The sequence below is a fragment of the Coregonus lavaretus genome (genome assembly GCF_964263955.1).
Source record: "Coregonus lavaretus genome assembly, chromosome: 2".
NCBI lineage: Eukaryota > Metazoa > Chordata > Actinopteri > Salmoniformes > Salmonidae > Coregonus > Coregonus lavaretus.
Window position 1 is genome coordinate 82,444,027 of NC_139989.1, and position 17,145 is coordinate 82,461,171.

At 43.4% G+C, this 17,145-nt stretch overlaps 1 protein-coding gene and 1 pseudogene across 2 annotated transcripts in view; one reads left to right on the top strand and one right to left on the bottom strand.

Annotated features, from left to right (window-relative positions):
• The window catches only part of LOC311140884 (NLR family CARD domain-containing protein 3-like), a 475,271-nt pseudogene that overhangs the window by 241,379 nt on the left and 216,747 nt on the right, over window positions 1–17,145 (bottom strand). The window lies entirely within an intron of this gene.
• LOC311099180 (NLR family CARD domain-containing protein 3-like) lies at window positions 1,033–15,830 on the top strand (the record flags this gene model as incomplete). Its single annotated transcript, XM_084139860.1, has 7 exons — window positions 1,033–1,163; window positions 4,852–4,968; window positions 8,087–8,171; window positions 8,301–8,483; window positions 11,983–13,772; window positions 14,076–14,249; window positions 15,596–15,830. The coding sequence occupies exons 1-7, from the start codon at window positions 1,081–1,083 to the stop codon at window positions 15,828–15,830; spliced, it is 2,667 nt and encodes an 888-aa protein (XP_083995986.1). The 5' UTR covers window positions 1,033–1,080.

A 17,145-nucleotide genomic window follows, 5' to 3' on the forward strand; every position in this document is an offset into this window, starting at 1 on the left:
AACAGGTTGTAATGCAACAAAATAGGAAAAATGCCAAGGGGGATGAATACTTTTGCAAGGCACTGTATTTGCACAGTTTGCTTAACAAAACCCATGCCAATATATCTTACAAACACCGGCTTCTCAGGCATTATCACTTAAATACAGTACAGTGGGTATACAGGTGATTTACATACATATATCTAAGAGAGATGAACAGAGTGCTAATGCAGTATAGTTCAGTTATTTAGTGTACAGTTCAGAGATGGCTTGATGTGGTGTGCAGCATAGAGTGTATAGTCCTTTAGTCTCTATGGACCAGATGGTAGTGTACAGTTCAGAGATGGCTTGATGTGGTGAGCAGTATAGAGTGTATAGTCCTTTAGTCTCTATGGGCCAGATGGCCAGTTGGTGAGGGCTACAGCATGGGGAAAGAAACTGTTCAGATGGGGGTCTATAACATCCAATCACATAGGTTTACAGCAGCTGACAGTTGCAACATCATTGCTAATAATGCAAACTGCCTTGGATTAGATAAAGACAAGCTCTTAATTTAATCATCCTGTTGCAGGATAACTAAAACGTGTTGTGTATGTAGGCTATAGCTGAGGTATAGACCTCCATCTGCATATCACTAACAAACCACTATTATATATTATAACCTAGCCTACTTTACATAATATAAATCTCCTACTTGTTGCAAAAATACTTTCTGAATGTATCAATGATTTTCCCTCAGATCAATCATGCCCGTTTTAGCCCTTCTGTCTACATTCTCAGATTGAAAGACAACAAATAGCCGACTTTTAATGAATACAAATACGTGTGAGACATGGCCTTGTGTTGCTGCACTGTCTATAACTACCTTAACAAACAGTGACTTATTATTATTATTGACAGTTAACATGGAGAAGAGATGTCACAACCAGATGTTCATCTGATTGCATTAAATAGCCTGACTGTTTCGATATGTCTGTTAGTAAATGTTTTATTATTAACAGATCATGAGTAAAAGAGAACAATGGACATTCTAGAATTAGTTGTCACTGTGTTCACCACAACCAACATGCTGCATCTCTGTTTAGGGGTCAGTGGTCTAAAATGAGTCTCTCTGGGGAGAGAGAGGAGGGGGGCCCTGCCTCTAAAATGCGTCTCTCTGGGGAACATGACACCAAAATTAAGAGGTGAGATAACAATTTTATGAAGAATTTGTTAAGTTTATTTCTAAAATAAATAGCTATCTTCAGAGCTATCGTAAATCCTCTTCATTATTGCCTAATATAATGGAATGCATATTTTTTTAACCAATTCTGATAGTTGTTACAAGCAGAATTTTGACAATATTACCGTTATACCAACACACTCTTCACACCCGTTTAACAACTCTAAATAGCTTTGGCATCGTAGGCATCAAGTCCCGTGTCAATAATGTTGCCTACAACGTTGCATACAATGTTCATTTTCATCTAACACATATTTCGCCCTAGATGCCTTCAATTGGCCATTTTATAGCCATGCCCAAATTAGAAGTATTTTTTAACAACGTGATGTTGCGCTCCAAAGGGATAACTTGAAATAACATGATGTAGGTAATTAAATAATCAAAAGAAAAACGTGTTTATTATACACTTAGAAAAGAAGGTTCCTTATAGAACCAAAAAGGCGTCTATCACTTCCTTAATATTTGGAACCACTAAAAGTTAGATATATTGTTGGGTTTAGTGAAGAAGAACCTCTAGAGTTCTGATCAACAAAAGGTGAATGTTTTGAGGATGTGAACCCAGCAGCCCTCCAGTGGTCAGATCAAGCCCGCCTGTTTTTCCAGCGCCCGGCCCGTGATTCGAACCAGCCACCTTTCTGCCATAGGTCCATCTCCTGCCACAGCTCCAACTCCTTAGCCGCTGGGCGAAAACCTGAGTTAATCTTCAGAAATAAGCATGAGTTGATCTGCTAAAATGAAGACCAAATGCTATGCAGACATACATGGTATCACTTATACATAATTATTATACATAAATCATTGCCAAAAGCACAAGACATACTGTTGCATGTAGGTCTATAATATTTCTGGATTGATCATATAGAAATATAAAAATATTATTTTGAACTACTACTATTTTGAACTACAAAGCAATTACATGTGGCGCAGGAACCACTGACTCACTGCATTATTCTATAGTATTATCAAGACACCTGCTGTTAATTCTTAACTGGTTAGGACAGCTCATGAGGTGTCCTAAATATCTGCCGACTAGGTGGGACTAGAGACTTCATGCATAGCTTTAATTTATACCCATAAGAGTAAAATGTATTTATTCTCATCAAGACCAATTTTCTACTCTGAGACTTTGTGGATATGGGCCCAGATCTCAAAACTTTGAATGTTTGTTTTACATATAAAAAATAAAGAAATGAATATTACTAATGTAAGCCACTGTAAAGACTGGGTTTGGTTTATTTTGTTGCTCTGCTCATGTCCGCGTTCTGGATTTGCCCGCGTCCCCGTACAGAACTGTCGTCCGGTGTCGTCCACAACGTCCGGTGTGGCGCCAGGATATTGTCCAGTTAGGAGCAGAGTGGGCTGAAGTGATCTTGGGGAATAACGACAGAGTTCGTTTCAGTGTTGAGATGCCGGAGTTTATTGTTCAATTTGCTTTTTGATTAAGGACAGCATGTATATAGTTAACACTGTAGGCTTACCTCAAGTAACATATTATCATCAAGGTTATTGATACTTGGTGAGAGGGTTACTGCTCCCCTGAGTACACATTGTGTTCACCGAACATGTAAGCGATGGCTGGTGGATATCCATCAAACGTTAAACCGTTTCTGGTCATGGTTAACCATATTTGTTTTCAGAAAAGGGTGTACAACATAAACAAAACACATGTCCCTGTCCTCTTTTTCAAGATGTGGCTGATTTAAACAGCCAGAATACATTTTTAAATTAAGAAATAACAATTTTTCTTTGACGATTTGTTGTTTCTAAATGGCTGCTGAGTAATTTGATATGTATCGAAACCTTTGTTCAGGCATCAAATTGAGCGAATGCTGCGCAGGTTCACTGAGTTGCAAACCAAATGGGTATAATGGGGTGATTGTTGTCTAATCGGGTGGTCTAGCTAATGGATTTGTAGATCTGACACAGTTCCTACCTCAGATTATGAGCCTAGCAAGTGTCATGAATGAGTTATGTAGTACCCACATACGGCCACAGGGAGGAGTAAGAGAGCTATAAACCCATACTGTTTTTTGCCTTAAAAACAGTAAACATAACAATCAATCAATCAAAAGTATTTATAAAGCCCTTTGTACTTCAGCAGATGTCACAAAGTGCAATACAGAAACTCTAACCCTACGTATAACCTATTTTAGCCTCAACCCTAGGTATAACGTTTTTTAACCTTAACCCTTAACCCTTAACCCTCAAACATTTGGCTTTTTTTTTTGTTATTAGTTATTTTATGATATGTATTATTGCAAGGCAGAACACTTGATAAATAAGCCACATTAGTTTTATTTTTCCAATGTGGTTTGAACTGGGTGACCTAGTCACCTCTATGTGAAAGCAGCAATTGGCGTGGGGCAGGTGGGGCAGGTTTGAGACTGATCTAAGGAATTAACAAGAAAAATACACTTTATTCTCAGCTGCCTCACCAATGTCTGTACATGAATTAATAACTTTGATTTGCTAAATATTTCCAATATATGGCAGCATAAGACAACGAAGCATCAGTTATAGGCTACAAGCAGCAATATGATTGACATAAAATAGCATGCAACCAAATACTATATGTCCCATGATTTTCTAAAATGGTCACTCATTACTTTAGTTAGCTATATATCTCGTATTAGGCCTGTGATGCTTTTGGAAGAGCAATTAAATAGTGACTATAGCAGGTGTTGAACCCCTGGTAAATAATCACTAGTCAGATGCGCTAACCTCAACCCTAGTATACATGCATTATAAAATATTGGGAGTAAACTACCTCGGAATAGATAAGACAAGAGTGTGTCTTCCAGCCCGCCATTAAATTTCATCATGCAACCCTCCCGGTTAGCAAATGTACCTCAACATGCCCCTCGCTTGTGCTGGAAGGCAGAGTGCTCGCTGCTGGTTGATGAATCTGACAATGAATGTACTAGGAAAATACGTTTTTCTCGACCAGATGTGCCTAAATTAATGTTCAGGCTTATTGATCATCGTTATAGTAATGAAGTATAATTTCAAAACATGAGCATAAAAACAGCTAATAATAATAAACATGAATCATCATTATATTACTTCACAGTAATCTGTTAAATGCTTTTTCAGTCGTTCCTCTTGCGTTAGCAGTGTGGAAAGGGACAGTAAAAAGCGTGTGCAGGAGTTTTCCTGTGAGGGGGAGTGGTGGTGTATCCAGGGAGAAAACTAAACTAACCTTCTGAAATGTCATTCATGGTCTTATGCTGCCATCTATTGGAATTATTTAGAAACTGCAGTAGTACTGAATAAAGTGTATATCCTTACTAAAGTAGTAATTACTCAGAGTTACAAAATATGACATTTTCTAGTTCATTTTACCACTTACAACCATAAAATAACCATTTATACCATGACAAACAATGAAACTGACATAAACCAAAAACACCATACATTTAGTTAACTATATATATATATGTATATGTATATATATATATATATATATATATATATATATATATATATATATATATATATATATATATATATATATATATATTATATATATACTATTTATTTAGAAGGGTGACATTATCTGCCAAAGTAACACCACTGTAGATAAAGAAGAGCTCTCCAGTAGGTGTACCAAGTAGATGAGAGATGTAATGTTTGTCTCTGTTGTGTTGAAGCCCAATCAAGCAGGAGAGACCAGCCTCCCCTGTACCCAGCTGTGTGTCCATGAAGAGTGACTCGTCTATGGCTCACCCTCTATACTTCAGAGAGGGAGACTTTTCTACTGAACAAAGGTAAGAAGAACTCATGGGTCATGGTCAGTGAGTTAAACAACACTGTCTCTAGTCATTTCTCCTCTCCCATTTTACCATTTCGTTTAGTTGTTTTCATAATCCATAGGCTAAACCTTTTTTCCATTTTCATAGTCCTGAAACAATATTAATCTAACACAACATTCCCTGTGTGTGTGTGTGTGTGTGTGTGTGTGTGTGTGTGTGTGTGCACTCCCTGGATGAGGAGATGTAATCTCTATCCTGATTGCCTAGTCACTTTTACCCCTACCTACATGTACATATTACCTCAACTACCTGGACATTGACTCAGTACTGGTACTCCTTGTATATAGTCTAGTTATTACCTCAATTACCTGGTACCCCTGCACATTGACTCAGTACTGGTACTCCTTGTATATAGTCTAGTTATTACCTCAACTACCTCGTTCCCCTGCACATTGACTCAGTACTGGTACTCCTTGCATATAGTCTAGTTATTACCTCAACTATGTGGTACCCCTGCACATTGACTCAGTCCTGGTACTCCTTGTATATAGTCTAGTTATTACCTCAACTATCTGGTACCCCTGCATATTGACTCAGTACTGGTACTCCTTTATATAGTCTAATTATTACCTCAACTACCTGGTACCCTTGCACAGGTGGAGATTATAAACTCAGCAAAAAAAGGAATGTTCTCACACTGTCAACTGCATTTATTTTCAGCATACTTAACATGTGTAAATATTTGAATGAACATAACAAGATTCAACAACTGAGACATAAACTGAACAAGTTCCACAGACATGTGACTAACAGAAATTGAATAATGTGTCCCTGAACAAAGGGGGAGTCAAAATCAAAAGTAACAGTCAGTATCTGGTGTTGCCACCAGCTGCATTAAGTACTGCAGTGCATCTCCTCCTCATGGACTGCACCAGATTTGCCAGTTCTTGCTGTGTAATGTTATCCTATGCTTCCACAAAGGCACCTGCAAGTTCCCAGACATTTCTGGGGGGAATGGCCCTAGCCCTCACCCTCCGATCCAACAGGTCCTAGATGTGCTCAATGGGATTGAGATCCGGGCTCTCCGCTGGCCATGGCAGAACACTGACATTCCTGTCTTGCAGGAAATCACGCACAGAACGAACAGTATGGCTGGTGGCATTGTCATGCTGGAGGGTAATGTCAGGATGAGCCTGCAGGAAGGGTACCACATGAGGGAGGAGGATGTCTTCCCTGTAACGCACAGCGTTGAGATTGCCTGCAATGACAACAAGCTCAGTCCGATGATGCTGTGACACACTGCCCCAGACCATGATGGACCCTACACCTCCAAATCGATCCCGCTCCAGAGTACAGGCCTCGGTGTAACGCTCATTCCTTCGACGATAAACGCGAATCCGACCATCACCCCTGGTGAAACAAAACCGCGACTCGTCAGTGAAGAGCACTTTTTGCCAGTCCTGTCTGGTCTTGCGACGGTGGGTTTGTGCCCATAGGCGACGTTGTTGCCGGTGATGTCTGGTGAGGAACTGCCTTACAACAGGGCTACAAGCCCTCAGTCCAGTCTCTCTCAGCCTATTGCGGACAGTCTGAGCACTGATGTAGGGATTGTGAGTTCCTGGTGTAACTCGAGCAGTTGTTGTTGCCATCCTGTACCTGTCCCGCAGGTGTGATGTTCGGATGTACCGATCCTGTGCAGGTGTTGTTACACGTGGTCTGCCACTGTGAGGACGATCAGCTGTCCGTCCTGTCTCCCAGTAGCGCTGTCTTAGGCGTCTCACAGTACGGACATTGCCATTTATTGTCCTGGCCACATCTGCAGTCCTCATGCCTCCTTGCAGCATGCCAAAGGCACGGTCACGCAGATTAACAGGGACCCTGGGCATCTTTCTTTTGGTGTTTTTCAGAGTCAGTAGAAAGGCCTCTTTAGTGTCCTAGGTTTTCATAAATGTGACCTTAATTGCCTACCGTCTGTAAGCTGTTAGTGTTTTAACGACCGTTCCACAGGTGCATGTTCATTAATTGTCTATGGTTCATTGAACATGCATGGGAAACAGTGTTTAAACCCTTTACAATGAAGATCTGTGAAGTTATTTGGATTTTTACGAATTATCTTTGAAAGACAGGGTCCTGAAAAAGGGCCGTTTCTTTTTTTGCTGAGTTTATGAGTTCATGGCCATTATTGCCAGATCATTCTTCAAGATGTTCAAATATTCATAGATGACCAGCAGGGTCAAATAATAATCACTGTGGTTATAGAGGTTGCAACAGGTCAGCACCTCAGGAGTAAATGTCAGTTGCCTTTTCATAGTCCAGTATTCAGAAGTCGATACAGCAAGTGTGGTAGAGAGGGAGAGAGAGAGAGAGGGAGATAGAGAGGGGGGGGAGAGAGAGAGGGAGAGAGAGAGGGTCAAAACAGCAGGTTCGGGTCAAAACAGCAGGTTCGGGACAAGGTAGCACGTCCGGTGAACAGGTCAGGGTTCCATATCCGCAGGCAGACCAGTAGAAACTGGATCAGCAGCATGACAAGGTATCACGTCCGGTGGAGAATGTATCGATACTGATAGGATCGAAAGAAAGGTAGTGCTGCTCTCAGATCAGCTTTCTCCATTCAAATATTTCCTTAACATTAATAGAACTCAATTGATTGAACATGAAATGTATTTTAATTTGATTGAAATAGGCCTATAGCCTACTGTTTATATTTTAATGCAGTTATCTCGGTTTTCATTTGAAGCATCATATTATACGTTGCTTGTTTGCATCAATTGCAAAGACATTTGCAACTTTGTATTTGTAGTCAACTTTGTTCTGAATTTATCAGCGGTCACAGAGAGATGGATAAACTATGTGATTCTATGTTTAGGGGAGATCTTCTATGTTTAATGTGAAGCGGGTGGGCAAAAAAAGCTTCTAACGATTCACAACTCAAAACAATATTAAACAAACACAACATTACCTGTGTGTGTGTGTGTCTGTGAGTGTGTGTGTGTGTGTGTGTGTGTGTTTCTGTGAGTGTGTGTGTGTGTGTGTGTGTGTGTGTGTGTGTGAGTGTGTGTGTGTGTGTGTGTGTGTGTGTGTGTGTGTGTGCACTCCCTGGATGAGGAGATGTAATCTCATGTTTTGTCCACAGAAACCAACAGGAGAGATCAGAGTCAGAGATTCTCAGTGGTCAGTCTTCCCAGAGTCATCAAACAGACCTGGCCTCCATATTCAGTGTATGTGGTCCTGTTATGTACATTTGTTTTTGTTTACCTCAAGTAAAGTCGATCTGTCAATCATTCATTCATGTGTTAATGAGAAAGCATTTAGTCTCTTGCTTAACTTATTTACTTGATTTATTTCAGTTGCTTGAAGAGAATATTATAACATTTGTGAAGAACGAGCTGAAGATGTTCAAGAGGATTCTTAGTCCAGAACTCCCAGAAGGCTTTGAGAGTCAGAAGCAGGATAAGGAAGTGGTGGATGCTGAAGATGAGAAGCAGGAGAGCAGTGCCAGAGAGGGGGCTCTGAAGATCACACTGCACGTCCTGAGGAAAATGAACCAGAAGGAGCTTGCTGACACACTGGAGAAAAGTAAGAGCTGTCTGCCTCATGTTGAATGCTGTTTTAGAACATTTAAAAGCTGTAGCTAAAGTACAGCTAAAGTAGCTGTGTAACTAAATGATATTGTAGCAGCCTTAACGCAACACCTAGTGACCTCATCAAGTAGCAGCAGGGATGTGTTGTGTTGATTAATTGAGAGAGAGAGAGAGAGAGAGAGAGAGAGAGAGAGAGAGAGAGAGAGAGAGAGATAGAGAGAGAGAGAGAGAGAGAGAGAGAGAGAGAGAGAGAGAGAGAGAGATAATACCAATAATAATATAATACATTTTACATTTACATTTTAGTCATTTAGCAGACGCTCTTATCCAGAGCGACTTACAGGAGCAATTGGGGTTAAGTGCCTTGCTCAAGGGCACATTAACGTCATTTAGCAGACGCTCTTAGCCAGAGCGACTCACAAATTGGTGCGTTTACCCTATAGCCAGTGGGATAACCACTTTACAATTTGGGGGGGGGGGGGAGGGTAGAAGGATTACTTTATCCTATCCCAGGTATTCCTTAAAGAGGTGGGGTTTCAAATGTCTCCGGAAGGTGGTGAGTGACTCCGCTGTGGGGTGGGGGGGGGGGGGTAGAAGGATTACTTTATCCTATCCCAGGTATTCCTTAAAGAGGTGGGGTTTCAAATGTCTCCGGAAGGTGGTGAGCAACTCCGCTGTGTGTGTGGGGGGGGGGGGTGGGGAGGGAGTAGAAGGATTACTTTATCCTATCCCAGGTATTCCTTAAAGAGGTGGGGTTTCAAATGTCTCCGGAAGGTGGTGAGTGACTCCGCTGTGGGGTGGGGGGGGGGGGGGGGGTAGAAGGATTACTTTATCCTATCCCAGGTATTCCTTAAAGAGGTGGGGTTTCAGATGTCTCCGGAAGGTGGTGAGCGACTCCGCTGTGTGTGTGGGGGGGGGGGGGGGTGGGGGGGGGTAGAAGGATTACTTTATCCTATCCCAGGTATTCCTTAAAGAGGTGGGGTTTCAAATGTCTCCGGAAGGGGGTGAGCGACTCCGCTGTGTGTGTGGGGGGGGGGGGGGTAGAAGGATTGCTTTATCCTATCCCAGGTATTCCTTAAAGAGGTGGGGTTTCAAATGTCTCCGGAAGGTGGTGAGTGACTCCGCTGTCCTGGCGTCGTGAGGGAGCTTGTTCCACCATTGGGGTGCCAGAGCAGCGAACAGTTTTGCCTGGGCTGAGCGGGAACTATGCTTCCGCAGAGGAAGGGGAGCCAGCAGGCCAGAGGTGGATGAACGCAATGCCCTCGTTTGGGTGTAGGGACTGATCAGAGCCTGAAGGTACAGAGGTGCCGTTCCCCTCACTGCTCCATAGGCAAGCACCATGGTCTTGTAGCGGATGCGAGCTTCAACTGGAAGCCAGTGGAGTGTGCGGAGGAGGGGGGTGACGTGAGAGAACTTGGGAAGGTTGAACACCAGACGGGCTGCGGCATTCTGGATGAGTTGTAGGGGTTTAATGGCACAGGCAGGGAGGCCAGCCAACAGCGAGTTGCAATAGTCCAGACGGGAGATGACAAGTGCCTGGATTAGGACCTGTGCCGCTTCCTGTGTAAGGCAGGGTCGTACTCTCCGAATGTTGTAGAGCATGAACCTGCAGGATCGGGTCACCGCCTTGATGTTGGCGGAGAACGACAGGGTGTTGTCCAGGGTCACGCCTAGGCTCTTCGCACTCTGGGAGGAGGACACAGCGGAGTTGTCAACCGTGATGGCGAGATCATGGAACGGGCAGTCCTTCCCCGGGAGGAAGAGCAGCTCCGTCTTGCCAGGGTTCAGCTTGAGGTGGTGATCCGTCATCCATACTGATATGTCTGCCAGACATGCAGAGATGCGATTCGCCACCTGGTTATCAGAAGGGGGAAAGGAGAAGATTAGTTGTGTATCGTCAGCGTAGCAATGATATGAAAGGCCATGTGAGGATATGACAGAGCCAAGTGACTTGGTGTATAGGGAGAAAAGGAGAGGGCCTAGAACTGAGCCCTGGGGGACACCAGTGGTGAGAGCACGTGGTGCGGAGACAACTTCTCGCCACGCCACTTGGTAGGAGCGACCGGTCAGGTAGGACGCAATCCAGGAGTGAGCCGCGCCGGAAATGCCCAGCTTGGAGAGGGTGGAGAGGAGGATCTGATGGTTCACAGTATCAAAGGCAGCAGACAGGTCTAGAAGGACAAGAGCAGAGGAGAGAGAGTTAGCTTTAGCAGTACGGAGAGTCTCCGTGACACAGAGAAGAGCAGTCTCAGTTGAATGACCAGTCCTGAAACCTGATTGGTTTGGATCAAGAAGGTCATTCTGAGAGAGATAGCAAGAGAGTTGGCTAAAGACGGCACGCTCAATAGTTTTGGACAGAAAAGAAAGAAGGGATACTGGTCTGTAGTTGTTGACATCAGTGGGGTCGAGTGTTGGTTTTTTGAGAAGGGGAGCAACTCTCGCTCTCTTGAAGACGGAAGGGACATGGCCAGCGGTCAGGGATGAGTTGATCAGCGAGGTGAGGTAGGGGAGAAGGTCACCGGAGATGGTCTGGAGAAGGGAGGAGGGGATGGGGTCAAGCGGGCAGGTTGTTGGGCGGCCTGCAGTCACAAGTCGCAGGATTTTATCTGGAGAGAGAGGGGAGAAAGAAGTCAAAGCATAGGGTAGGGCAGTGTGAGCAGGACCAGCAGTGTCATTAGACTTAACAAACGAGGATCGGATGTCGTCAACCTTCTTTTCAAAGTGGTTGACGAAGTCATCCACAGAGAGAGAGGGGGGGGGGGGGATTCAGGAGGGAGGAAAATGTGGCAAAGAGCTTCCTAGGGTTAGAGGCAGATGCTTGGAATTTAGAGTGGTAGAAGGTGGCTTTAGCAGCAGAAACAGATGAAGAAAATGTAGAGAGGAGGGAGTGAAAAGATGCCAGGTCGGCAGGGAGTTTAGTTTTCTTCCATTTCCGCTCCGCTGCCCGGAGCTCTGTTCTGTGAGCTCGCAATGAGTCATCAAGCCACGGAGCTGGAGGGGAGGACCGAGCCGGCCGGGAGGATAGGGGACACAGAGAGTCAAAGGATGCAGAAAGGGAGGAGAGGAGGGTTGAGGAGGCAGAATCAGGAGATTGGAGGGAGAAGGATTGAGCAGAGGGAAGAGATGATAGGATGGAAGAGGAGAGAGTAGTGGGAGAGAGAGAGCGAAGGTTGCGGCGGCGCATTACCATCTGTGTAGGGGCAGAGTGAGTAGTGTGGGAGGAGAGCGAGAGAGAAAAGGAAACAAAGTAGTGGTCGGAGACATGGAGGGGAGTTGCAGTGAGATTAGTAGAGGAGTCACACTAGTCTGTAATGCATTATGAAAACATTTACACATTTATACAGTCAATTAAGCGAAGCAATGATTATAATTAAAAAATGAATAACAGTCCTAGAATACTGTAGGCATTAAAATATTAATATCCTCTGTGTTATTTCTTCATTCAGATGAGCTTGCTGTGATTTGCCAACGTGAACTCAAATCTAATCTAAAGAAGAGGTTTCAATGTGTATTTGAGGGGATCGCTAAACAAGGAAACCCAACACTTCTCAATAAGATCTACACAGAGCTCTACATCACAGAGGGTGGAACAGGAGAGGTCAATAATGAACATGAGCTGAGACAGATTGAGACAACAACCAGGAAACAAGCAACACCAGGGACTGCAATCAAATGTAACGACATCTTCAAACCCTTAACTGGACAAGACAAACTTATCAGAACTGTGCTGACAAAGGGAGTCGCTGGCATTGGAAAAACAGTCTCTGTGCAGAAGTTCATTCTGGACTGGGCTGAAGGAAAAGCAAATCAGGATGTCCAATTTGTATTTTCATTCCCTTTTCGGGAGCTGAATTTGATGAAAATGGAAAAACACACTTTGATTAAACTTCTCAATCACTTCTCAATGGAAACCAAAGAATCAAGAATCTCCAACTACGACAAGTACAAAGTTATGTTCATCTTTGATGGTCTGGATGAGTGCCGACTGCCCCTAGACTTCCAGAAGAACAAGATCTGTTGTGACGTCACAGAGTCAACCTCAGTGGATGTTCTGCTGACAAACCTCATCAAGGGAAATCTGCTTCCCTCTGCTCTCCTCTGGATAACTACCCGACCTGCAGCAGCCAATAAGATCCCTTCAGGGTGTGTTGACCAGGTGACAGAGGTACGAGGGTTCAATGACCCACAGAAGGAGGAGTACTTCAGGAAGAGATTCAGTGATCAGGACCTGGCCAGCAGAATCATCTCACACATAAAGACATCAAGGAGCCTCCACATCATGTGCCACATTCCAGTCTTCTGTTGGATTTCTGCAATAGTCCTTGAACACATGCTGAAACATAAGAGAGAAGAGATGCCCAAGACTCTGACTGAGATGTACTCACACCTTGTGGAGTTTCATACCAAACAGAAGAATGAAAAGTATCTTGGGAAAGAAGAGACAGGTCCACACTGGAATAAAGAGAGCATTCTGTCACTGGGAAAACTGGCTTTTCAACAGCTTGTGAATGGCAATCTGATTTTCTATGAAGAAGACCTGAAAGAGGCTGGCATTGATGTCAATGAAGCCTCAGTGTACTCAGGATTGTGCACACAGCTCTTTAAAGAGGAATGTGGGCTGTACCAGGACAAGGTGTACTGCTTCGTGCATCTGAGCATTCAGGAGTTTCTGGCTGCTGTATATGTGTTCCTCTCATTCATCAACAACAATGACAATCTAATGGCCAAACCTCAATCAACATCCAGGAACTTTTTTGTGAGGATCAGACACAAGCGTAAAGTTACCTTATACAAGAGTGCTGTGGATGAAGCCTTACAAAGTGAGACAGGAAACCTGGACCTGTTCCTCCGCTTCCTTTTGGGCCTCTCACTGGAGTCCAATCAGAAGCACTTACGAGGTCTACTGACAAAGACAAGAAGCAGCTCACAGAGCCATGAAGAAACAGTCAAGTACATCAAGGAGAAGATCAGGGAGAATCCCTCTCCAGAGAGGTGCATCAATCTGTTCCACTGTCTGAATGAACTGAATGACCATTCTCTAGTGGAGGAGATCCAAAGCTACCTGAGATCAGGAAGTCTCTCAGAAGAAGAACTGTCACCTGCACAGTGGTCAGCGCTGGTCTTTGTGTTGCTGACTTCAGAAAAGGAGCTGGATGTGTTTGACCTGAAGAAATACTCCAGATCAGAGGAAGGTCTTCTGAGGCTGCTGCCAGTGGTCAAAGCCTCCAGAGCCGCTCTGTGAGTACATAAAATGACATTTAAGTAAATGTTAAATGACTAAAATGTAAAATGTAAATGTAAAGTACTAATCATCAGGAAGAAATATTCAGTTTAGAGAAATATATGTATTATTGAAAAACATATTGAATCAATGCATTGATGTTCACATTAGTATAACAATATGACCGTACCATTCTAGGAGACGGAAGATGAATCTATATGTTGTTTAAGAGAATAAACCAAATGCATCTGCCATTGTCCTTCTACACTACTGGTTAAATTAACAGTGTGTTTGTGAAATCATGATGATCTCTTTGTCAGGCTATCAGGCTGTGGAGTCACAGAGGAAGGCTGTGCTTCTCTGGTCTCAGCTCTGAAGTCAAACCCCTCACACATGAGAGAGCTGGATCTGAGTAACAATGACCTGAAGGATTCAGGAGTGAAGCTGCTCTCTGCTGGACTCGGGAATCCCCACTGTAAACTGGAGACTCTGAGGTCAGTATTCCTGTAGTTGGTCAACAAGTGATAACTGTTCACCAGATCCACATGTGTTTACCAGGCACACATAGTCCACACCATATGTGTTTGGACAATGAAGCTTACAGTTTTACATTTGGTGCTATGCTCCAGCATTTTGGATTTGAGATAGAATGTTTCATAATAGGCAACAGTATGTAATGTCACCTTTTATTTGAGGTTTTTCATACATATCTGTTTTACTGTTTAGATACGAAAGCACTTTATGTATCTAGTTCTCCCATTTGAAAAAGTCGTAATAATTTTGACAAATTCACTTATATTGTATTAAAGTAGTCATAAGTTTAGTATTTGGTCCCATATTCCTTACCTGCAGTGATTACATCAAGCTTGTGAATCTACAAACTTGTTGAATGCATTTGCAGTTTGTCTTGGTTGTGTTTTGGATTATGTTTTTCCCAATAGAAACTGAATGTTGAATAATATCCTGTCATTTTGGAGTCACTTCACTTGTATTGTCAGTAAGAATAGAAGATGTTTCTGAACACTTCTACATTCATGTGGATGCTACCATGATTATGAATAATCATGAATGAATCGTGAATAATGACGAATGAGAAAGTTACAGAGGAACAAGGATCATACCCCCTCTGTTATTGGTAATGGTGAGAGGTTAGCATGTTTTGTTGTAGCCTCTGTAACTTTCTCACTCATAATTTTTCATGATTGATTTATGATTTGTATTAATCAAGGCATCATCAGGATTAATTTAGTAGTGTTTAGAAACATGTTATCTACTCACTTAGACAGAAAATTACTCCAGTCATCATCCACCATTCAGTTACTATCGGGCAAAACATAACCCAAAACACAACCAAAACAAACTGCAAATGCAACCAATGAGTTTGAGTCACAAGCTTGATGTAGACATTGCGTTCAAGGAATATCGGACCAAATACTCAACTTTTGACTACTTTAATACACTATAAGTGAATTGGTCAGAATACTTATGACTTCTTCAAATAGGGGGACTAGATACATAAAGTGCTTTCATTCTAATAGATATGGTGTGGACTGTATACTCAATATAATATAAATCTGATACCTCACTGTCTGTCTTTTGACTGATACTGCTTTTTAAACTGCTCTGGTCAGTCTACTCAAATATTTGTAATATGCATTTTTCTATCTACAAGCAATACTTTTGATAATTTGTCATTTCTAAGAATGATACATTCATTTATGAATAGATATGGCAGGTTTCAGGACACTGATATATCTGAATATGTTGAAAAAATATACTGCCACTATTTTCACCACCTAAGAATAGCAGTGTGGTTTTATTATGATTTGACTCTTTGCAGGCTGTCAGGCTGTCTAGTCACAGAGGAAGGCTGTGCTTCTCTGGTCTCAGCTCTGAAGTCAAACCCCTCACACCTGAGAGAGCTGGACCTGAGCTACAATCACCCAGGAGACTCAGGAGTCAGACTGCTCTCTGCTGGACTGGAGGATCCACACTGCAGACTGGAGAAACTCAAGTATGTAGAGGGTTTATGTCAATGTTCATATCAGACATGTTGGAGTTATCAGGCTAGTTAAGACAAACATTCTGACCACCACTTGGACTAAGTTATATAAAGACTGTGTGTGTGTGTATGTGTGTGTGGGTCCAGTGTGTGTGTGTGTCCAGTGTGTCCTGTGTGTGTCCAGTGTGTTTGTGTGTGTTTGTGTGTGCACGTGTATCAGTACACACACTGGACAAACACACACACTGGACACACACACTCACACACTGGACACACACACATACACTGAACAAACACACACTGGACACAAACACACTGGACACACACACACACACAAACAAGCACACTGGACACTCACACACACTGGACAGACACACACACACACACACGACACACACTGGACACACACACACACACTGGACACACACAAAATGGACACACACACACAAACAGGACACACGCACACACACACACACCACACACACACTGGACACACACACACACACTGGACACACACACGCACCCACTGGACACACACACACAGACACACACACACACACACTGGACACACACACTGGACACACACAAACAGGACACACGCACACACACACACACACACACACACACCCCACACACACTGGACACACACACCCCACACACACTGGACACACACACACACACACTGGACACACACACACACACACTGGACACACACACACACACTGGACACACACACACACACTGGACACACACACACAGACACACACACACACACTGGACACACACACACACTGGACACACACACACACTGGACACACACACACACACTGGACACACACACACACACTGGAAACACACACACACACACTGGACACACACACACACTGGACACACACACACACACTGGACACACACACACACACTGGACACACACACACACACTGGACACACACACACACACTGGACACACATACACACACTGGACACACACACACACACACTGGACACACACACACACACTGGACACACACACACACACTGGACACACACACACACACACACACACACACACACTGGACACACACACACACACACACTGGACACACTCACATACACAAAAACACACACACACACACACTTGACACACACACACACACACACTGGACACACACACACACACACACACACACACACACACACACACACACACACACACACACTGGACACACACACACACACACACACACACACACACACACACACTGGACACACACTGGACACACACACACACACACACACTGGACAAACATTCTTACCACCGTACAAAGTTATATGCTGAATGTGTGAGTGTGTGTGTGTGTTTGTGTGTGTGTGTGTGTGTCCAGTGT